This window comes from Rhincodon typus, chromosome 4 (genome assembly GCF_021869965.1).
Source record: "Rhincodon typus isolate 14 chromosome 4, sRhiTyp1.1, whole genome shotgun sequence".
NCBI classification, from domain to species: domain Eukaryota; kingdom Metazoa; phylum Chordata; class Chondrichthyes; order Orectolobiformes; family Rhincodontidae; genus Rhincodon; species Rhincodon typus.
In genome coordinates, this window is record NC_063335.1 from 110,649,735 (window position 1) to 110,674,296 (window position 24,562).

General features: G+C 40.5%; 1 protein-coding gene across 2 annotated transcripts in view; it reads right to left on the minus strand.

Annotated features, from left to right (window-relative positions):
* The window catches only part of ptpn2b (protein tyrosine phosphatase non-receptor type 2b), a 62,557-nt gene extending 39,512 nt beyond the window's left edge, over positions 1-23,045 (minus strand). For both annotated transcript variants that reach the window (XM_020532075.2, XM_020532074.2), the window contains exons 1-2: positions 22,958-23,045; positions 5,457-5,557 (exon numbers count right to left, since the gene is read on the minus strand). In XM_020532075.2, coding sequence (XP_020387664.2) covers positions 5,457-5,492 — 36 coding nt within the window. In that variant the 5' untranslated portion in view covers positions 5,493-5,557; positions 22,958-23,045. The remainder of the gene's footprint in view (positions 1-5,456; positions 5,558-22,957) is intronic.
* Between the last annotated feature and the right edge of the window lie 1,517 nt (positions 23,046-24,562).

Genomic DNA, 24,562 nt, shown 5'->3' on the forward strand with positions numbered 1-24,562 from the left:
AGAAACTAAGTACAACAATGCAAAGTCCTCTTGAAGGACAAAAAGTCAAGAACAATTTTATTTGGCTATTTAGGTATCTGACACAAAGGAATCATTCACCAAGCTAATGAGAAATCCATACAGGATAAGCTTCAAAATATGCCAATTATGAAGCAACCAATTTTTCCTCCTAAGAAAGAAAAAATAAATAGAATGAACAACAGTACAGCACATGATCAGACCCCTCTGGTCCACCTAGCCTATGCCAACACATGACACTTTTCTAAATTAAAATCCTTTTGCCTCTTCATGGTCCATATCCCTCTATTCCCTGCCTATTCATGTATCTGTCAAGCTGCCTCTGAAACATTGCTATTCTATCTGCCCGTATCACCTTTCGCGGCAGCAACTTCCAGGCACTTACCACTCGCTGTTGCAAAATAAAACTTATCGCCATGCACGTTTCCCCCTTTTACCTTAAGCCTACATCCCTAGTAAAATGATGTTTCTACCCTGGGAAGGAAAGATACCAACTATCCATTCTATCCATGACTCTCATAATTTTGTATATCTCCATCAGGTCACCCCTCAGCCTCCAACATTCAAACAAAAACAAACCAAGTCTGTCCAATCACTCCTCATAAGTAAGACCCACCAAACCTGACAACATCCTGGTAAACTTTTTCTGTACCCTCTCCAAAGCTTCCGCATTCTTCTGGTGGTGTGGTGACCAGGACTGCACACAATATTGCACATTTGGCCTAACTAAAGTTCTATACTGCTGCAACATGATTTGCCAAGTTTTATACTTTATAGCCCAATCAAACGCAAGCATGCCAAATACCATCTGGATCACCTTATCAACTTGTGTTGTCACTTTCAAGGAACTGTGAACCTGTACGCATAGATCCTTCCTTCTGTTGATGCTTCTAAGGATCCTGCCATTTACTGTATATTTCGCTCCTCTATTCGACCTTCCAAAACGCATCACCCCAATGTCCACATTAAATTCCATCTACCATTTCTCCGCCCAAGTCTCCGGCGTATCCTATAGCTTGCTGTATCCTCTGGCAATCCTCACTTTCCGCAGCTCCCCCAACCTTCCGCAAATTTACTCAACTGAACTCACCATGAACGCAGTGGCAGGTCAGAAGCTAGGAATACTGTGGCAAGTAACTCATCTCCTGACTCCTCAAAGCCTGTCCACTATCTACAAAACACAAGTCAGGAGTGTATGGAATACTCCCCACTTGCCTGGATGAGTGCAGACCCAACAACACTCAAGAAGCTTTTTTTTTATTCATTCATGGGATGAGGGACTTGAAACCATCCAGTAGCCCGCTTGATTGGCATGATTGCATCCACAAGCATCCACTCCCTCCACCACCGATGTTCAGTAGCAGCAGTGCGTACCATCTACAAAATGTACTGCAGAAATTCAGCAAAGATCCTCAGTCAGCACCTTCCAAACCCATGATGGTGTCAAGCTTCGAATGTTGTTGGAGCTGCACTCATCCAGAAGGACAAGAGCAGCAGATATATGGGAACACCACCACCTTCAGGTTCCCCTCAAAGCCACTCACCATTCTGACTTGGAAATGTATCGCCGTTCTTTCACTGTCACTGGGTCAAAATCCTGGAATTCCCTCCCTAATGGTATAGTGGGTCAACCCACAGCAGGTGGACTGCAGCAGTTCAAGAAGGGGGCTCATCGCCAAATAGGGCAAATAGGAACTAGCAATAAATGTTGGCCAGCCAGCAACCCCCACATCCCACAAAATAAAAAGACTCTGCCCATAGTGATATTTATATTCAGTGATGGCAGCTCCATGACATCACCACAAAACTACTCTTACACAATGTTCTGGATATTTTCTAACCAACTTCTGGAGCCGGTTGTACTTCAACCTGGGCCTCCTAGCTCAGGGGTAGAGACACTACCACTGTGCCACAAGAGCCATTTACAGAATGGTCTGTGCAGAGTTGGCTAATTTACTTCAGACAAGTAAAAGCTGCATTATTTAGCTAGAGCTGCGCTGAAAAGGAAAAGTGTAAATACATTTGCAATTTCTTAATCAATGAGCAGTGGCACAGAGCTAAGGCTTTCTGATTGACATTATTTGAACATTAAGGATTAGAAGTAAGTGGATTAAATTGATACCAACTATAAAATACAAGATTGAGTGGCACGAGAAGACTACAAATTCAGTGTATGCTGGATTAGTTAATCACAGCAAAGGCAACAATTGCCTCTACGAATGGTATCAACATTCTGAGCCAGAATTTGGGATGGTTGAATTAATGAGGTTTTTACCCTGTATAAATATATAGTGATAACTATTGCAAGTGTCTGTGTGCATACGTGTACAAATAATGCAAACAGCATCTGTTGAAACTGTGATGCCCTAAATCAACGAAGTCCCTGCAAGCATTTCCTGTTAAGTTCTGTTGAAGAATAAACATCAGCACAAGGCTTTAGAAATTGTGCCTCATGTTAAAAACATGTCAGTCAGGCTTCAGTAGAGTAGATCAAATCAGAACTTTTCTTTTAAAAGAAAGAAAAGGACTCCAACAGCCAGTGACTGCATTTGTTCAGTTCGGTAGAACTGTCTGCTTTGAATTGAAATTATCTGCAGAGATACTCCTAGCCTATTGTCTTCATTTTGATATCCATTAGACAGCATATTTGAATTTTCAATTAGATGCAAAATGGAGTTAAGTTTTGAGATTTGCATCATTAAAGCGAACAGACATCCAGAAAGGTATGCTAGAAAATGCTTTCTTCACATTTCTTTACAGTAGATTGTTTCATTTGTTCTTTTGATACTACTACATTCAATACATTCACTAGACTCAGCTGATTTCTAAATGAAAGAAAAGTCACTTCCATCAGAGTCAATAAAAGCCTGAATGGTCTGTTGTTATGGGCATGGCGGCATATAACACTGCAGCACCAAGTATTTGTCAATGCTGGGACTGGTGACCATACATTTAGAATGTGGGTAGCTCCAAAGAAATTCCTGGATTGTATAATCACAAAGACTGCCTTGACTATATTCTTAGCCATTTTAAACGGTGATCCAGTCACCAATGGGCCTTTGTGTTTAAAAAAAAAACTAAAAACTGCTTTGACCATTTTAATGCCTTGACCTCAATAGTTATAAAGTCTTACAATCAGAAACAAGGCAAGTTACAATGAGAAAAAGAGATGGAAGGGGAATTAAATCTTTAATTTGATTCTGTCTTTACCAAGGTGGTCATTAATAACATCCCAAAGATATTGGGGAAAACAGGGTCTAGTCAGAAGAAGGAACTGAAGGAAATCAGTACGAGGGAAGTGGTGTTGGAGAAACTGGTGGAGTTAAGACCGATGAATCCCCAGGATATTTACTTCACACAGTACTTAAAAGAAGAGGCCCTAGAAATAGGGAATGCATCGGTGGTTATCTTTCAAAGTGCAGGTTACTGCCAAGCAAGTGCTCCTTGATAGTACTGTTGACGACTGCTTCCATCAATTTACTGATGATCAATAAGAGACTGATGGGCAATAACTGGTGCTTTAGATTTGTTCTGCAATACTAATGTCAGAATGTTGTTCAGACCCTGGCTTTTGCAGTAGCCATCTCGATATCACATGGAGTGAATCAAATTGGTTGAAGACTGGCATCTACAACACTGGGAACCTCTAAAGCAAGCCAAGATGAGTCACCCCCTCGGCACTTCTAATTGATGACTGTTGTAAATGCTGTAGCCTCAACTTTTGCACTAACGTGCTGAGCCCTGCCATCATTGAGGATAGAATATTTGTGGAGCCTTCTCCTTCAGTGACTTACTTAATTGTTCACCACCATTTATGACTGGATGTCATAGGACTGCAGAGCATACATCTCACCTGTTTGTTGTGAAATTACGGAGTCCTGTCTATTACTTCGTGGCTATGCTGTTAGCATGCAAGCGGTCCTATGCCATAGCTTCACAATGTTGAGACCTCATTCTTAGATACTCCTGGTGCCTGCTCTGGGCTCGCTTTTTATTACAGATTACTTTTATCGAATTCAAATTTCACCAGTGACCATGGTGTGATTCAAACCCCAGATGGCCTGGTGGTACTATCACTGGCCTACTAATCCTGAGACCCAGGAAATGCTCCAGGGATCCGGATTTCAATCCCACAAAGGCAGATAGTGGAATTTGAATTCAATAAACATCTGGAATCAAGAGTCATCATGATCATGTACCCAGCAATCTGGTTCATCAACGTCCTCCAGAAAAGTAACTGCCGTCTTTACCTGCTCTGCCCAACATGCGACTCCAGACCTACAGGAATGTGGTTGACTCTTCACTGTCCTCTGGGGAATTAGATGGAAAATATATGCTGGCCTAGTCAGTGATGCCCACATCCCATGAATGAATAAGAAAGAAAGAATTATTGCAAAGACGCTGTTTGACAACAGTTGAACCAAAGCAATTTGCAGGGGTCAAGAACAATAAACTGGAGATTCAGTATCTAGGTGAACATGTCTATTTGAGTGAAGTTAAGAAGGTTCTGGCTGCTTCTGACAGTGATGTGGATGCTATCCCAATGCTTCAATTTATTCAACTGCTGTGTGACTACCCGGAAAGTAGATTTTCAGAAGAGGAATTACATGGGTGGCATATGTTTGATCATACTGCAATCGCCAGGACAATCGATTATGAATTTGGAAAAGACAATGTTGAGTGACTGCTGAAATATTCCTCTTTTACCAAACTGTGATGAAATATGTGAACAACCCTGATTTCAAACTTATGGCTGTGGAAAAAGTCAAGACATGCTCCATTCAGATATTCGTCATTTGGTGGACTATGCTCTAAAAGATGACCGGGTTTCATGAATGGTCAATTCCTCTGGACATTTGTGCAATATTTCACGCATCAAGTGCTGACTGTTAGTGTGAATTTAACTTCACGAACTTGACTAAATGTAAATAGATTAGAGATAGATAACTTGTATCAAGTTGTCCAAGTAAAGTCATACATGTTATCTAGACAAAAATCATCCTAGATGCAATTTACAACCATTGAGCAGCAAATAATGATAAGCATGAAAAAACTGCGAAGGAGCAAATAAATTAGTAGTGTTCACTTTTGGTCACAATGTATATAATGTAAATAGCATCACCACTAGATGGGTCCTCAGATTTCATAGCCAAGCAAACACTTTTGCTTAGTTTAGCAGGTAGAATACCTGTAACTAGAAATTACAATGGCACACTTTTATTAGTTCATATACAAACTGCAAAAAAAAAAATTGCAATATCACAAATTGCAATTGCGCTCAATGGATGCAATGTACCTTTCAGGCTACTGGGTTCCGCACAACCCCAGAAAAATTAGAGGGAACACTGTTCAGAACTGCTTAAAATGGAATACAGTTTTATGTTTAATCATACTCTGCAACAATCACTCTTAATGTGGCTCATTCTAAAACTACCTACCTGGGTTAAAATGTAGTTTCTCTGGGCTTCTTCCATAACAATTAGGCTTGCATTGATATAATCATTGTCTGCTTTCTGAAGCTTCACACGGCTGTGGTCAACTACAATGCAAGAACAAAGAATATAATGCTTCAATGGAGGTGTTGCATACATGCACGTAGATACATACAATATGAAAGAAACTGAACTAAAACTTAAATAGGATGGTAGATCTGGATTTTAAACCAAATCAAGAAGAAGTTACAGAAGACTGAAATTCAACAATTCAAAATTTAAGAGTCACCACACAGCTCCTGGCGTACTCACTTTTCCTGGTTCTGATCCCAAAGCTACTGCCTGAAATGGAAAAATTATCCTAGCTCATCTTGATTCAACAAGAATGGGGCTTCGGGAACCAACTTGAGTAATGAATTACAAAGGGTAGATTCTCTTCCCAAAAGAACTTGCGCAGGAAGTTGTAATATCATACCACTGGCGCCTGTCCCCAACTTAGTCTCAGCAGAACAGAGCTGCTTAGCATTCTATCACTGTCCTACAGGTTAAAAAAAAGACTGTGGAGAATTCCAGTCTCTGGTCACAAAACTGTGCAGCCTCCAAGCTGAAGCAGCAGCAGGCCAGGTTGATTTCTGGTCGTGGGGTAACTGCCAGACCCATTTAATTCCTAACTCCTATTTGTTCAAACTGCTAGCAGATAATGGGGAAATTATGCAAGCGGCATACTCTGCACAGTTTTGTTCTAGATTTGCGTCGCATGCTGTTTGCCAACCATTAGATTTTGATTTGCAGATTAAGTGGGAAACAGAGGAAACACTGTCTATCAACAAAACAGCCATGGAAAGACTGCAAAGGCCACAATGGGAATAGGACTACAAGCCATTTCCCACTGTGCTTTGGAGACTAAAGTCTCAGTTTCATCTGGTTGGTGGTTTCATAATCTGCCCAGTACCACCCATCCAGCAAAATACATTATGTTCTTCTAAATTTAAGCTTCTTAATTTCAAGCAGTTCAACACATTTCTCAAAATAGTTCATAATCACAAAAAAAAACTTCAAAAGGAGAAAAAGGACCTATGTTAAAATTATAATTTAAAGTGATCTCTAAAGTCCCTAACTATTATCCACCAACTTAAAAGCTTCAACAGTATCACAACTGCTTTGCAGTTTAGTCACTGTTACTACGAAAGCATGTCAATTTACTTTCAGAGATAGTGACCTCCAGCTCCACATTTACCAATTTACTTTCAGCAAGTTTCTTGAAACAGAACAATAATGGAGTCTTTTCCCTTCAACTATATTCACCAGAGTAGGCAGAACATCTAACAATTCAACACTGCAAGAAATTCACCAAACTGCCATTCTAAACAGTGTTCAAGGGCTCTCAGCATTCCAAATTAGGATCACCACCTCGAAAACCTCTGCACCCAAAACATGCCCCAGTGTTATAAGAAATTTTGTCTGTGCTCCTCTGTCCTGTGACACTCGTACCTTCCACCCCAAAACGTTTACTTTGAAACTAAAAGTTAGCTCATCTTTATCCCAGTACCACAAGACATCTGGTCCTGTATTATTTTAAGGTCTCAAAAACAAAATTTAAAATCAAACTTTCTTCTCAATACTACTTGGTTGTATACACTGTATATGCACAAAACCTAAACTCAGTGAGCAACACCACTAGAGATCTGCTAATTAAGCATAAAAATGAATTTGCTCAGAATCTCAAAAAAACTGGTGTATCTTGGGTGGCGTACCTCAAACAACAGTTTCATTTATGGTGGTCTGTAAATTCCCACTATTATTAAGCAATCCAACTAATGAAATATTTTACAACATTGTTATTTCCCCAAGTTATAAAGCAACTTAGAGGCAAAGTTGGATATTTAAGAATGGCTTTGACTCCCTGCCAGTACTTTATCGAACAGGATTATTTTGAGAAGTTACAGAACAGAGAAAATAATTACCATGAAATTTATGAAAAACCTCATTTTAAACAATTAAAATCAATACAGTCCTGACTATTAATGCTAGTGTTTCATCAGCTTCTCACAATAAAAAAGTTATATTGTAATGTAGAACTGCTTGTGCCATCTTCCTGTGCATACACATTCTATTCATCCTATTTGTGTTTTCAAACTGAGAAAATGTAACTTCCAGTTTAAAATGATAGCGATCACATGTTGACTACAAAAATATGTAGAACAGTCATTGTGCATTGAAAGAGCTGGCATTTTACACAAAATATAATTATAAACAGTTTTGAGTAGCATATGACTCCTTTGAAATAAGCTGTTTTCCAAAAATATGTAATCAGCCAGTTTCTACATCATTAAGGGTTCAATAATGTTTCCATGATCATTTTAACAATGCTTACATTTCAGGTGTCAACAGGAAAAGTTCTACTCTTTCTGGTAAACCAAAGCCCTAGTGTTCTCGGAAAGATGACATCACTGTTTCAGAAAGATGAACTAATGTAATACTATGAATAGGTTTTGATGCAGCCTACACAAAGACACAGCTGTTTAACTCTTCAACCACTGGGAGAAAATATTGTTCAAATACAAATCTAGTGTTAAACCAAAATTATTTTTTGCTGTAAAATTAGTTTAATTGCTTTACAAAAAAAAGTTTATACATTTTATCAAATCATTGAACAAGGTCTATGCAGAGCAGTAACGCTCACTGATCTTTAGGCAGTAGAAGCCTCCTTTCTCTACATGAACAATTCCCAGTACAATAGAGATTTTAGGGTATTAGTTTAAAATTGGCTTGATTTAAGTGTTGGAGTTGATATATCCCGTTGAATGATATAAAATAGATGCAACAGGTAACATCACATGCATGAAAGCAATATTTTCTTTGTGATGATTCAATAACAAACTTATTTTAGTCAAAGATGGACACAAATGTGACATTTAAAAATTTACTTCAGATTGATTAAAATTATTCAGTTGAAGGCAGATGAAGCAAACATGTAAACGGAAAATGATGTGATCAGAGTGTAGCCAGTAACACTGATAAAAGATGTGTCACAGAACCAGCAAGATGCAATACTCGCAGAACAACGATGATGGTCATTCTGGCCGAAGTTCTAACTTGTAACAACGATTACTACAAAAAAAAAGACAAGGGGAACAAGAGAAGTCCATTCAACCCATTGAGCCTGCTTCACTAGTCAGTAAGATTCCAAATCATTTCACTGTGACCTTCTTGCCTGTTTCCCATAATTCTTAACTTCCTTGTCAATCAAAAATCTATCATGATCAGCTAAAAATGAAAGTAATCTGCAATTCCTACTATCTCTGTAATCCCTAACTGTTCTGCTCCATTTCCCTTTTGATTGTATTTATATTCAGAATATTACAGCAACTTCATTTTGTGTTTCTTTTCTCATTGCATATTCAAATAAGGAACATTTCTGTGCTGAATATTAAATGTAGAAGTGGATTTTTGATTTTGGAGATATCTCATGCTAACCTTTATAACAAGAGCTGTTCGAAAGATGAAGCATAAACATTCACAAATAATGACCACCAATTAGATAGATACTTGATGTCTTTATCACTGGAGTAACATATCGCAATGTTCTTTTTATGGTGTTCATTGAATTTGGAATTATAAAAAGGTAGGTAGGTTTGATTGTACAATTTGTGTTACGGCTCCCAAAGTTCAGCACGGAGGAATTTTCAAAAAATAATTTTTAAGCTTGTAAGGGGGGCACCTCAGTGATGAATGTTATACAATGCACGACATGTTATAATACAACTTTCCTGTTATTAAGAGGTCAAGGAACTAAACCTCTCGCCCAATTCTTTTACGGAATTGTATTTTGATAATTATTGCACATCAATATTGTGAAAATACCCATATCAATTCACTTGCTTTTCTTTTTCTCCAAATTTTGTTTCTGTAACTTGTTGTGCCACTACAAATCGGATTCATAACCACAGTATCTGTAATGATCAATGCTCCCACAACTTCCCCTCCATCTGTGCACATATCTTGCACTGCAGGGTTTCTATAAGATGGTTTGCAAGTGGCCCATTTATTGCCTGCATGGCAAAATCCTAGTGCCAAACAGAATCCATGCTTAAAGAGTCACGATCTGTTGCTCGTCTGTGTATCTATCTGTATTTCACAGTTCAGTGGTCCAGGTTTGAACTGACAAGTGCTGAGCAATGACCATCTCCAACAAGACCAATAAGAGAGTATCTAATCATCCAAGTCTGACTTTCAATGGAATTGCTGTCATTAAATCCCCAACTACCAACATTCTACGGGCTACTACTAACCAGAAACTGTAATGGCCACATAAAACTGCACAACATGAGCAAGTGAAAAGCTGGAATTCCTGCAGTATCTTACCATCTGATGCCACACAGTCTATCTGCCATCTACAAGGCTAAAGTCAGGAGTGTGATGGAATACTCCCCACCTGCCTGGATGAGCGAAGCTTCAATGACATTCAAGAAGCTTCATACCATCTAGAACAAATGAACTGGATAGATAGCATATTCACAAACATTCGATTTGTCCATCACTGATGCTCAGTAGCAGCGGTGTATACCATCTACAAGATGCACTGCAGAAATTCAAGCTCCTTCTAAACACACAACTGTCATCTTGAAGAACCAGGGCAACAAATACATGGGGAAACCATCACCTGCAACCTCCCCTCCAAACCACTCCATCCCAACTCAGAACTACATGACCATTCCTTCAGTGCCACTGTCTCTCTGGAATTCCCATCCTTATGGTATTATGGGTCTACAGCAATTTCAAGGAGGCAGCTCACCACCACCTTCTCAAGGACAACTAGGAATGGACAACAAATGCTGACCCGTGCCAGGGATGCCCACACCCCATCAATGAATACAAATCAAAACCGATCTTTTGTCTCCTAATGTACTACTTCTCTTATCTCACCGAAAAGAGTTCTTTCTGTATTTGCCATATTGGTGTTTTCCACTACCATAGCACCTCACCTTCCCAACCCGAAGCTCGCCCATGCCTCAAGTTTGCTTTTCAGAAATTGTGCATCCCTTGATTTTTTCTTAATATTCCTAGCCTGAAATGAAAAATTCTTCCAATAAATGCAAGTGTCACAGAATATCCTGGATGACCATCCCAACACTCCAAATGAAAAGGACAAAGTGAAACAATGCTACCAGATGTAGCCAAAGCAAGATGCTGACAATTGAGCAGTTCAACATCTTCCAGAAGTGGCAATGATGTGCAGAACAACCTTTTTCACTATTAGCCGATACAGACACCTCAGCAGCAAATCAACAGCATGTCATGGCACTGCGTACAACATGATGATGCAGAGAAAGCAAGAAAAAGCTGTTTTGTTAAAAACATAGACTGTGTTAAAAAATAGTATGAGAGCAAGAGGATTATGTCAAACTTACATAAGTCACTAATTTAGCTTCTGGTGGAATATTGCATCAAATTCTGGGTAAAACATTTTAGGAAGGATGTAAAGGCATTGGAGAAATGCCTGCCAAGCTTACGAAAATGCTTCCAGGAATGAAGAATTTCAGTTATGAAGTCAGATTGGAAAAGCTGGGGTTGTTCTTCTTGGAGAAGGGTGAGAGGAGATCTGATTGAAGGATTGAAGGATTGAAAATCATGAGGTTTGGACAGTGTATAGATGGGAGAAAATGTTCACACTTGTGAAAGGATCAAGGACAAAGGAGTAAATTCAAAGTAATTATAGAAGAAGCAAAAAAGTGAGATGAGAAAATGCATTTCTATGCAACAAGTGATTAGGGTCTGCATGCATTGCCCAGTGTGGTGGAGGCAGGTTCAGTTGAGGCATTCAAAATGGAATTAGATGTTTGTTTGAAAAAGAAGAGTATGTAGATTATGGGGTGAAAGCAGGAGAATGGTACCAACTGAGAATCATTTGGTGACCACAATGTGCTGAATTAACTACTTTTGTACTGTTAACTACTCTGCGATGTTAAATTTTTAAAAAATTGACTTGTCACAAAGTTTTCTATGAAATGTATCCTGCATATCTGACAAAGTTGGCATCAGTGTTGAACCACCCAAGGTGACAACTCCAGGCAGACAATTCTAGATTTACATGCATTAATGACTTAAATGACAAATCTTTCCAGTAACGAAACCAGTCTATAGCTACCTTTAACTTTTATCTTTTGTCAGATCTCTTCCAAAAGGCATTCAAGATAATAACAGACTTAAATGTAACTCAATTGTAAAAAGGACAAACAGATGAACTGACATTATGAAATGATGGAAGTGCAGTGTACAACTATCGAATTATAAATCTAACAAAAGGAAAACTTACTGCGAGTCATAATAATACAAAAAAAAAATGGAGCACGGAGTTGGGGGGCAGAGTGTGGGAAGGAGGAAAGAGAGTGAGAGAGAAAGGAGATGAGCTAACAAAGTAAAATGACGCACAAACTTCAATTGTCTGTTTTGCTAAAATAATTTTAAGTGAAGTGAAACTGTTTTACTTTCTTTACTTTGTTCTTTTCAACTACTATGCATTACTGTGGAAAGTCCCTTCCATGGCTAAAAAATCAAGTTTCACTCTTTAAATGACGAGAGAGTCAATTGAAGCAGGTTTTATAGTTAAATGAAAGCCTTCAATGGCTTCACACGCCTCAGTCTTAACCACCCACTACTCCACGATCATCCAAAATGGCAACATACATACAAGCATGAGGAGAATGAGAAGCAACTCTAATTCCTGATGACGCTAAGGAAATTTGGCATGTCTGTAAAGATTCTTGCCAATTTTTAGAATGCTTCCTATGGTGCATCATAACTTGGTATGGCAACTGCTCTGCCCACATTCCACATTCAAGCAGTCTGGACTTGAACCTCCTGAATAAACGTGGAGCATCAAACCCAACAGAAGCTGCAAACTCCAGTTGCTGCCAAACTACTGGCCAATTCAAAGGGGTCCCTGAATAAACCACACAGACAGGAGATCAAAAAAACAAACTGAGAAGCAATGCGAAGTTGTCCAGTAAGTACCGTCTCCACTGTCAGACAACTTTATCCTGGTGGAACTGGATGCTGGTCCAGCATCCATGAAAATGAGACACATCTGCTAGGAAAGACAGTTCTTGTACCATCTTAGCCTACTGGCAAGACAATGGCTACTGGCACTCTTCTCAATTATAGAGAATACAGAGTAGCCACATTACCCAAACACGGTATGAGGTGATGGCACTAGCCCTGTCAAAACCAGGGATCTCTGGATTATTTTATTGCTTCTGGCTTATTTCATTGCGCTGCCCAATTTACAAGTCCCCAGATTGGCTCACTCTATGAGCCCTACTGCAAACCCAATCCTCCTCTATTCAGCAAGGAGCATGCTGTTTTTAGGCCCCCATGCAGTTGTGAAAAACTCTTTACTATTGCCACAAACAGTGAAGCTGATTTTCATCATAAGCTTCATGTTGAAGCCACTGTCATAGTGTTGGAAGCTGAGCAAGGATCTAAGTGGAAACAAAAAAAAAACAGATACTTAAACAGTCCCTATTGCTGCCAAGTGCCAAATTACTCTAGCTGCTGTGGACAGTTCTAAGAAACTGATCAATGAAGGCCAACCCATGAGACAAGGTCAGCACTCCAAGAGCAGTTAATGATCTTTCACAGGGAAGTGTCCAAGCACTAACATTTTAAAATCCACATAAGGGCACCAATTATCACAAAGTAATTAACACTGATGATACTGCCTTTAGAATTCAGGCAAAATCTTTCCAGGTCATGGAAGCCATACTAAATTTCAACTTTAAAAACAAAGGCTGAATATTTCTACTAGTGGAAACTACAACCAAATCCAATAAAGTCCATTGTCTCTTCATTCTACCTTGAAAATTACAAGGTACTCATGCCCTAAATGTCATCTTCTGGAGAAAATGGGCAGCATGACCCAACTTGTACCTTTGTGGAATGACCCTTGACTATTCCCTAACCTACTCTCACCACCTCCAAACAGACTGCCAAAAAGACAGACACAACTGAACATCATCTGCAAGCTCACGAGCAAAAGGTGAGGTGCAAAAACTACTTCATACTTCAAACTTCAATCATAGCTCTATTCTTCTCAACAACCGAATACTTTGTATCTATATAGGTCTCAAGGCATCACACCAAATTCACTGACACAATTTCCCCACAGGAATGAGGATAATTAACTCCATGTTAAATGGTTACTGGTCCCCTTAAATATTGGCCCTCTCCCTATTCAACAGAACACAGGAACACAGAAATAACTTGCATCAGCAACAATTTGGACTTGCCCATGCACAGACTTTCAAGATCTCCCAAATCCACCACACAGCTCCAAGAATTCTCTGATCATGAATCAAACATCGATAGTCAAAGTCATACAGCACGGAAACAGACCCTCCAGTCCAACTTGTCTATGCCGACAAGGTATCCTAAACTGAACTAATCCAATTTGCCTGCGTTTGGCCCATATCTGTCTAAACCTTTCCTATTCAGGTACCTGTCCAGATGCCTTTTAAATGTCATAATCATCCTCACTTGTACCACTTCTTCTGGTAGCTAATTCTGTACACGTACCACCGTCTGCATGAAAACATTGCCCCTCAGGATCCTTTTAAATCCTTTCCCTCTCACCTTAAACCATGCGTTCTAGTTTTGGACTCCCTTATCCCTGGAAAAAAAGACCTTGGCTATTCACCTTACCCACAACTTGATGGTACAGATGAACCTAAGCTGTTTAGGTTCTGAAATAAACAGAATATCTAAAATCCAACTTAACCATCACCAAGCTTCAATATCCCCTGCAGCATCTGTACAACCCTCAAAAGAGTCACATAGGTCATGGCTGATGTGGCCACCCGACATGCAAGTTGCACCTTAAAGCGTAACTAGCCAAAACTGCAGGAATCCTGACAAAACCATGCCACACATAACATCTTGCCCCGACTCATTTTCGAAGGTAACGTCCGGCAGTTACATTTGCTGTCCAGCACTGGATTGGTTCAGGATCTCAACAACTTCTGCCCCTGAAGCCATACAAAAGAAGAAAGAAGTTCCATCCCCAACGTCCCTTTCGTTGCAAAGCAACTAAAGTGATGTCATGTTTCAGATCCACATCCACCTCTCCCAGAACTCAGTTTTAATTCCCATCACATGCACTCCCCTCCTAAAGCAGTCAAACACCCAAACAAAGTTTATAAATGATACTTTCTGCAACTGTGATCATTCTGCATTATCTTTTCTGAATTTCTTTTCAGTTTCTGGCACAGTCAACCTCCTCTAATACATATGCTTTGCTAAAATCATGACCAGATAGTTCAAATTTTACCTGACTGATCACTTCCTCAATGGCTCCTCTTCTACCCCAAACATGTCAGTGATCAATTCCTGTCTCTTCCTCATACAGTCAAAGTTATATAGCAAGGAAACAAGACCCTTCAGTCCAACTCGCCCATGGCAACCAGTTTCCCAAACTAAACTAGTCCCATTTGCCTGTGTTGGCCCATACCCCTCTAAGTCCTTCATGTTCATGTACCCATGTTGTAATTATTCCCACCTCAACCACTTCCTCTGGCAGCTTATTCCATACACAAACCACACACTGCGTGAAAATGTTGTCCCTTAGGTCCGTTTTAAATTTTCCCCTTTCACCTTAAACCTATGCCCTCTAGTTTTGGACTCCCCTACCCTGGGAAAAAGAACTTGGCTATTCACATTATACATGCCTCTCATGACTTTATAAACCTGTATAAGGTCACCTCTCGTCCTCCAACACTCCAGGGAATTAAGCCCCAGCCTATTCAGCCTTTCCCTATAGCTCAAAACTCTCCAACCCTGGCAACATCCTTCTAAATTTTTTCCAAGCCTTTCAACTTTAACAACATCCTGCTTATAACTGGGAAACCAGAACTGAATGCAGTGTTCTAAAAGTGGCATCAATGTCCAATACAGTCATGACATGTTGTCCCAACACCTGTACTCAATGCACTGACCAATAAAGGCAAGTGACACAGGCACCTTCGTCGCCACCCTATTTATCTGCAATTTCACTTTCAAGGGACCAAATTTAATCCGGCAAGGTAACCATTATCAGACATTTCAACATGCTTCCAGTACAAAATCACATTTTCACTCCTTGGAGGAACCCATTTGAGTTATCATGCCTGTACTAGCTCTCTAAACAAGCTATTCCCGGTTCTCTGGCCATGATATAAATTTCATCTTCAAATATTTATGAATTCTTGAAAATTATAATTGATTCCATTCCCATCATTTCAAGTAATCTGGAATGTGTTGCAACAGCTCACTGTGTAAAACAGAATTCTCCTGCTGCCGCTGGTTCAACTGCTCATGATCTTCAATTTGTGCCCCCAGTTACTGAACTTCCTGTCAGTGAAAACGTTCCTCTTTTATTACCCAATCAAAACAAGTCAAAATGTCCAATGCCTCCGTTAAAGGTGGTCAAAACAAGCAGATTGAATGCTTCCAGTCATTTACTAACAGTTATTAACCTCGAGGCTGACGGAGGTTAGCAGTAACTTGTGCCCTGGCACAGCCTCCTCCCCTCAAACACACCAGTCACAGATGGCCCACTCCCAGCCCACCACACACCAGCTCCAACAGGGATCCTCCCCTTCAAACACATTTACCCCAGGAGCACCACACACACACACGCCAATCCCTACACACACCAGCTTTGGCAGAAACCCGCCCCAAAATGTCCCTTGCCCTCTCACATCTACCACAGGAACAACCCCACTCCCAAATCGCAACCCCCCCACCCCTCTCTCACACACCTACCTCAGGGAGAACCTCTTCACACCTAACCTGTGAGTACCCTTCCTCTCTCTCTCTCACACCTACTCCAGGGAGGAACCCCTGCAAAACACTGGCCCTAACAAGGACCCCCACCCCGAGACAGACCCCAGCCCTCCACAAACACACTCTCCGCTCTGCCCCGCCACCCCCCACACACCACCAAACAGCCACACTCCACTTTGTACTGAGAGCTAATGAAACAAGCTAGCCTCATTAACAATGTAATTTCAGTGTCTCTGCCAATTCCTAATTATCATTCACTAGCTCCAGCTGGAATGGGAGTACGTTCATTGTTGCACGTGTCCATGTGCACATTACTTCAAGCCAGCATTTGGTGGCCCGAACTAAGTGGCTCCACAGACAAAGAGTCAACCACATTGCTATGGATCTGAAGTTGCATGTAGGCCAGACCAGATAAGGACGGCAGACTTCCTTCCCTAAAAAAGGACATTATCATAAAAATCCCAACTGGCTCACCAATGAGGATTACACAGTTATCATTAGGCTATCCTTTAATTCCAGATATTTTTATTAAATTTCAGTTGAATCGTGTGCCATGTTATGATTTGACCCCATGTCCCCAGAGCATTAGTCTGGTCCTCTGAATTCAGTGGCGTTAGCACAGTGAAGGAGGGAGGCAGAGAGGCTCCTTGTCAATATAATTTACAACCAAAGAATCATCTTCCTCATGTATATGTATGACACCAACTGCTACCTCTCTGCACCATTCTCAACATCACCTCTTTGTGCTTGCCAGGCCAGGCCTGGCTGTGCTTCAATTTGTTTCAAACCTTATCACAACAGCTTCAGCCTTTGTGGTAAACAGGAACAGTTCTCTGGACATCAACCAGAAAGGGGGCTTTGATTACTGTATTACAATTAAAAGAAGCTTTCCACACCAGTGGCTTGGTGTCAGGTCAGCCAGCAGGCATTGAAATTGTCACAAAACTGTTGGTCCCTTTTTGCAAAAAACACAAATATATAATTTTATTGGCAGAACAATAATGCTCAAGATTCTACTGACAAAGTACATGATACTTTTCCTCATTCATCCAGTCTTAACAAGTCTACAGTGGATACATAATTCTCAAGTTCATTATAGGAAAATGTCGTACAGAATCTAAACCCATTCTCCTACTTCTTTTGTTTCATTTTCCATTGAAAACAGGTTTTTTTTTGAGTACAAAGGACTAACTCTTCGTCTAGGTTTGGATGGGAAGTACCTGAGGTGCGTTTTTAGTCAGACAATTTGTAATACAAATTGGGATCGAATATTCAAGACAGATCTCCTTTGACATAAGGCCACTGAGCCTTACAGATAGTAAATGCTGAACTCAAAATTCCAGCACCTTTTTCCCAACCTGCCTTTGGGATTTCACAACATGGGTATTTCCATTGACAGAATTCAGCTCGAGCTTTGGAATACAAAGCTAATCTAACATGTATTACATGGCAATTAACATATTTTCCCTCCTAATTCGACCAGTCTCTCATTCAATTCCTCGACAATCTTTTTTGTAAGATTTTAGCATAAATATTTACAATTATGAAGAATCTGCATAAAACATGCACTTCTCATTCACTTAAAATGTGAACTGAATGAGAAGCATATTTTATGCAGGATTTGCATTGGGAAATAATTTATCCAGACTTACAAAATCTATTTTAACCACCACTCACAAACGAAAACCAACATTGCTGGAAAAGCTTAGCAGGTCTTTGGAGAGAAACCAGAGTTAACATTTCAGATCCAGTGACGCTTCCTCAGAACATGTTGATAATTTAATTATTCAAAATACATCCTGAATGATGTTCATCGTTTCTCAGCTCATTAATGAAAATTTCGAATGTTCAAAATAAGGTTTTACACAAAAAATTTAGTATATTTCACAATAATACAGCAGAAATCACTCTCCATGTCCTTTAAGAACTTTATTAACATCTTAAAGTCAGAGTCTTAGCTCATCACAAATGTCAGTGCTGACTCTAGATGTGCTTGCCTCAATAGTTAAACAGGTCCACGCATTCCAAACATGTGCAAAGAGCACAATTTCAGAGCAACCAGACATATGTATGACATACAGAATAAAGGATGCATTCCCTTTGCCTGATTTTCAGAGCTGTTATGCCTTTTTTGCTTGAAAAATCCTACCAAAAATCTTCCATACAATGTAGAGGGATTGAATTCTGCAAGATTTATTGTAAGCAAATTTGATATTTAAATTTATTAACAAATGTTACTTTTCCATTATAAACTCTTCACAGACACGTGCGATCAAAGCAAGTCACGTATTTTGTTTTGGGTGTTTATAAAATAAAAACAGCTAAAATGCCTGAAGATTGCATTTCGTTTTATTCATATCTTCGTCTGTACTCAAAATTCAGTAAGACAGAATCTGTACTGAACCACTGGAGGTTTCTGCAAACAATTAACTTTTGAAGTCATTTTTCTTCATAGAATCCCTACACTGTAGAAGTAGGCTATTTGGCCCATCGAGTCCACACCGACACTCCGAACAGCATCCCACCCAGGGGGAGAACATAGCGAACTTGGACACAGTCCTTGGATGTTTCTCCAAGGGGGAGCATACACCTTATAAGGGAAAAATGTGTGTTCCAGCACCCCAAGTGACCAGCTTGGCCTACAGAGTCGAAAGAAAGGGTTACACCCTTTTGAAGATAAAGTGACAGCGATCAAAGGAGCCCCAGTTCCCATGTCTGTACCAGAGCTTTAGATCTTTCCTTGGATTGGTGACTTATTACGGAAAGTTCATATGTAACCTGGCCTCCATCCTAGCACTCTTGACGTCTGCTACTGATAAAGAGGGGCAACCTTGAAAATGGTCTCGTACCCAAGACGTAGCCTTTTGGGAAGTGAAGCAGCTATCATTGTCAAAGCTGTTCGCACACTATGATCCCTATCAAAATCTGGTGCTGATATGCAATGCCTCCCCACGTGGTATCAGGGTAGTGTCGGCTCACAGATGGCCCAATCGAGAGGAACGCCCAATAGCGTATGCTTCCCAGACTTTGGCTGATGCAGAGCGCAGACACACATAGATTGAGAAGGAAGGTTTCACCATCATCTGTGGTGTGAGAAAGTTCCACCAATACCTTCACAGATGTTAATTTGTAATGGTAACAGGCCACAAACTCCTGCTAGGCCTATTCAAACAGGACAAGGCCGTGCCGCCCATAGCTTCAGGTTAAATTCAGCAATGAGCTCTCATTTTAAGTGCATACAATTACAGGTTGAAACACCATCCCAGAGGCCAAGTAGCAAATGTGAATGCCTTTAGCTGCCTTCTGCCAGTAGATACACCACTGACGGTGCTGCCATTGAAGAGTCCGCTCGGGTTTTAAACTTTTTAGACACCTTTCCAGTTACCCCTGATAACATCAGACCACGGACACAAGACGTTCTGATCCTGGCAAAACTATAAACAGCTGGTAGTGATTTGGGGTGGGGGTGGGGTGGGAGGAGAAGGGGAGAAAAAAGGGCCATCACAACCAGAATTAAAACGTGTCTGGACCCAATGAGACCCGATCATCATAGAGGATGGTATTTTATCATGGGGAGCAAGAGGATTCTCCCGAGAAAAGGAAGCCATCAGATACTGACTGAACTCCACCAGGGTCATTGTCCAAAATGACAATGTTGGCAAAAAGTTATGTCTGGATGCAGACATAGCCATGTTGGTGGGGCAGTTCCCACAGTGCCAACAAGGACAAAAATTACCACCAGCAGGTCCCTCCCCCCATTCATGGGGATTAGTGGGTAAACTCCGGACTCAGTTACACATCAACTATGCCTGCTCTTTCATGGGCTCACTGTTCTTAGTCATTATGGGAGCGCACTCCAAGTGGTGGGACATGCATAGAGTTTATTCATCAAAAACAGGGACAATGAAAGAAAAGTTGCGAGCATCTTTTGCAATACACGGACTCCCGAAGCATTGGTCACGGACAATGGGCCATTTACCAGCAGGGAATTGAGTATTTCCTAAAGTAGAATGACATCCGGCATAAAGCTCCACACTATCTATTGTTCAATGGTCTGGCATAAACTGTAGTCCAAACTTTGGAGGCGGGCTTAAAGAAACAGTCTCCAGCTTCACTTGCTTCCAAACTGCCCCAGTTCCTGCTTAACTATTGGACCACCCCTCATGCAATTACAGGGATAGTTCCATCAGAGTTGCTAATGGGGAGAAGACTCTGCATCACCTTAAACCTGATCTTACCGGAACTGGCAGGAAGGTTAACATGGCATCAGGACACAGTGAAACAGACAGTTTAATTCAGGGAATGAAGTTTGGTTCTAAAACCACAGGAATGGTCCTCCATGGCTAAAAGGTGTGGTCGACAGGAGGTCAGGTCCCATGATGTATAACGCCTGGGTAGGTGAAGCTGTCCTGAACAAGCATATGGACCACATGAAAGCTGCAAATTTAGAAATGGGGTAGGAGCAAAACATACCCAGCCTCTCAGAACAGCTGGAAGGGCTGTCAGAGCCCATGGGTTCTCCCCCTCCATCTAGCGCCAAAGAAACCTTGGAATCTCAGACGAACACAGTGGATGTCACAGCCTCAACTGCCTGAAGAGGATGAATTTCTTCTGCGAAGCTCTGGGCACAAGAGGCGAGCTACAGTCTGGTACACGCTGCCAGTATCAGAGGCAGGGCAGAGAAACCAGACCTGGTGTAAATTCACCCGAGGAGAAGCTATAAGAATAGGCTAACATCCCCAGACTTACAGGGGAAGGGATACAGTGATTGTAACAAGATCAGCCAAGTGGACTTCATGTAATGTTAGTTCCCCGTTTGGATCTGTTAACCTGTCTAATCAGGGAGCCCTGGCTGACAGATTATAAACAGGAGTGTCAGAGGTTCTGTTCACCGTAGGGCGGCACGGTGGCACCAATGGTTAGCACTGGTGCCTCTCAGCGCCAGGGACCCGGGTTCGATTCCACCCTCTGGCGACTGTCTGTGTGGAGTTTGCACATTCTCCCCACATCTGCGTGGGTTTCCTCCGGGTGCTCCAGTTTCCTCCCACAGTCCCAAAATGTGCATGCTAGATGGAATGGCCGTACTGTTCAGGGATGTGTAGATTAGGTGGATTCTAGCGGGATGGGTATGGGTGGGAAGCTTTGAGATTCGGTGTGGACTGGTTGGGCCGAAGGGCCTGTTTCCACACTGTAGGAATTCTAGGAACCTCTATGAGCACTCAAAGCTGGCTCTAAAGAAACTGGACCAGTGTCAAGTTTAATGCATGTGTAAATAAAGGGCGACTTGACAACAGGATACCGGCCTCTGTGGAGTTGAAGTTTAAATTTTCAGCTGGAAATCAGCAAAGGGGCAAGGCAATGGGCAGTGGTGTTAAACAGATTGATAGGAATGCAGTGTTAATTTGGGATATCTGCTAGTTTCAAGTTTGCAGCATCCATCAAACAATGCTCATGGTTCACTCAAACAATTTAGGCATGAGTTAGTTATTAAATTAGAACTCTTTACGTTTGTAAAGGTTCAACGTAACACACTGAAACAACTACAAGCAGGAGATGCATTCACCTGACATTGTTGACAACTCCCTTGAGGATCCTGTCCCAAGGTAATTAATTGTTAACCAAAAACATCATTTACTGGAACAGTTAAATCCTTACAACCAGCAGACAATTGTGGAATTTACACAGAACCAACATGGTCAAACTACTTGTTTGTAATATCAGAATTCTTGACTACGCAAATGATGACAGTATTAACTATGCAGTCACTTTTCCTGAATAAATGTTTACTCAAACACATAGGCTGAGGATGCAAACCCCACAGGAGAAATGTCAGCTTATGCTCACTTTAGGTCAGTGACACTTCAAACTACGGAATCGGGTATATTCAGGCAAAAGAACAAAGTACAATGCTGTGGGCAGCCCAAGATCATGACCAGTTTAGTTATAATAAGAGAATTTTCAGTGTGAACACCAGTAGCAAAGACAATAGTGGCAGTCAAATAATGCACAGTAATATCCCACAAGCAGTAGTGAGATAACTGATCACAACAAGTGTGTTGTGATGGTAGTGGTTTATGTATAAATATCAGCCAAAATTCTTCCAAAATTCCTTTGCTCATCCTCAAATAGCATCTTGGAATATTTTATAATCAAGAGGGTTTTTTTGGGAGGTGGGGGGTGGAATTGGTCCATGGTAAAACAGTGAAGTCTCTAAACTGGATCTTAAATCCATGACCTTTTAGGGGCAAGGGTGCTTGAAGAAGGATCAACTGCCTATTTAAAAAAGGCTTTACTTTTTCATTTGACTTCATATCAATTTTGCGATTGTAAATTCGACATTCACAGCCAAATTGCAAACTGCTTATGCAGCATCATCCTGTAATTACACCGTTCTGCAACTGTCACCACCTAAATCATGCAACTATATTGCAACACATAAACATAGGCAATTTCCAGTTTAAAAAATGCTTAGAGAAGGAATACTTTAAAATGAAACTGAATTAGAGCAATTACCTATTCCCAATAGTTTTGACCATGTGCATGCAACACGAGATCATCTGACTGGTATTTAATATACATGTTAGTTTAACTGTTAATGTAACCAAAGCACCTGAAAACGTGCGTAGCCACCTCCATGGATTAAGCCATGTAGAATTTACAAGGCAAAGTACTTGCAACATTCTACTTACACGGGCTGACATCTCTATATCTGTTTCGAACCCGGTTTTCTGGATATTTAGCTACTTTGTATGGGAAATCTTGAGATTCATTTCGAATTTCCTGCCAGCAAAAGAAAATCTTCATTTAACATTTACAGGCAATAATTATGGTACGTTACAGTTTTTCAAAGTATGCTTTCTTCTTTCAGTTGTCAACCAATTACAAACCTTTACAATTTCAGTCAAGAAACAAAGTACTCAAACAAAGATAACCTGGTTTAATTCTGTAGTATATATCAGGATGTTAGATGCCCATTGTGCTTGTATGAAACAGTGCATTCTGATTTCACTTAAACGATTAACCAAACTCTACTTTTAAAGATTGTTCCCTCTTATTCTAGAGCACTATGCCAGAAAGAAGTTTTTCTGTGCAAGATGTTGATGTATGCACTTTCCAAGCCTCCAAACCCAGCCACCTAGAAGGACAGGACGACAGACACATGGATAAATAACACATTCCCCTCCAAGTCACACATTATTCTGACTTCAAAATATATCCCATACCTTCTGCCACAAAATAAAAATACCACAACACATTCCTTAACAGTGATGCATGTACCCACATCACAATGGACAGCCACAGTTCAGAGAAGTAGCTCATCACCATTTTCTCAAGTGTTCAACAAAAACACTTCAGACACATTTAAATACTTCAATCATATCGCCTCTCAAATCTCAAAGTACAAGCCATGTTTAGGCAAATTATTATCAATATAAAATCTTACACACTTGAATCATTCTTGTACATTTGCACCGTGTCCCTTTCCAAAGCAATACATCTTTCCTGATGTTAATACAAACTCATTCTGGATGGGATGTGACCGAGGTATGATTTACGTTCCGGAAAACTGAAGAATCTCTTCTGACCCCTTCAAAATAAAGATTAGTCCATTAACCTTGCTTTTTTTTTTGAAATTTCTCCTGGTTGCATCTTTACATCTGCAGAGATGATGGGAATTCAGCCTCCAGACTTTGGTGAGGTCAGATAAGATCAACTACTGCACTTTAAATTACTGAACAAGCCATTTCTGGAATGACATAGTTTACCACACTGCCACAAGATGATGGTTTTTGGTCAGCGGTGTGGCAAAATCTTAACAAATATCACCTTGAATGTTTAACCAACATGTCAACATGCCAGCAACTTTTCAGGCAAGTCACAAGATTATTTTTCTCAAACTGTTCAGAGATATTATAACACACCTCTGCAGATGAAGATTATGTAATATTGTCCTAATTGGGTCCACTGCAATTCACAGCTCTTTAAAAAAATAATTATATTGTCCTTTTTCTGAAAGGCTTACCTTTCATGAAAAATACTCTGAAGAAACATTAGTATGAATAAAGTGGCTCCAGTTATTTTGCATGAATTGCCACTTTTTATCACTGCATTGTGTTGTTGTCCCAAAAAAACTCATTCTGTGCCTTTACTTGGATTCTCACTGCTGAATGAATCTATGTACCATTTTAGCCAATCTGTTCCACACACTTAAGTGTGATTTCTATCTAATACCATACAGTTAAATGAGTCAGCAAATAATGCATTCATCACCGAACTAAAGCTTCTTGTGACTG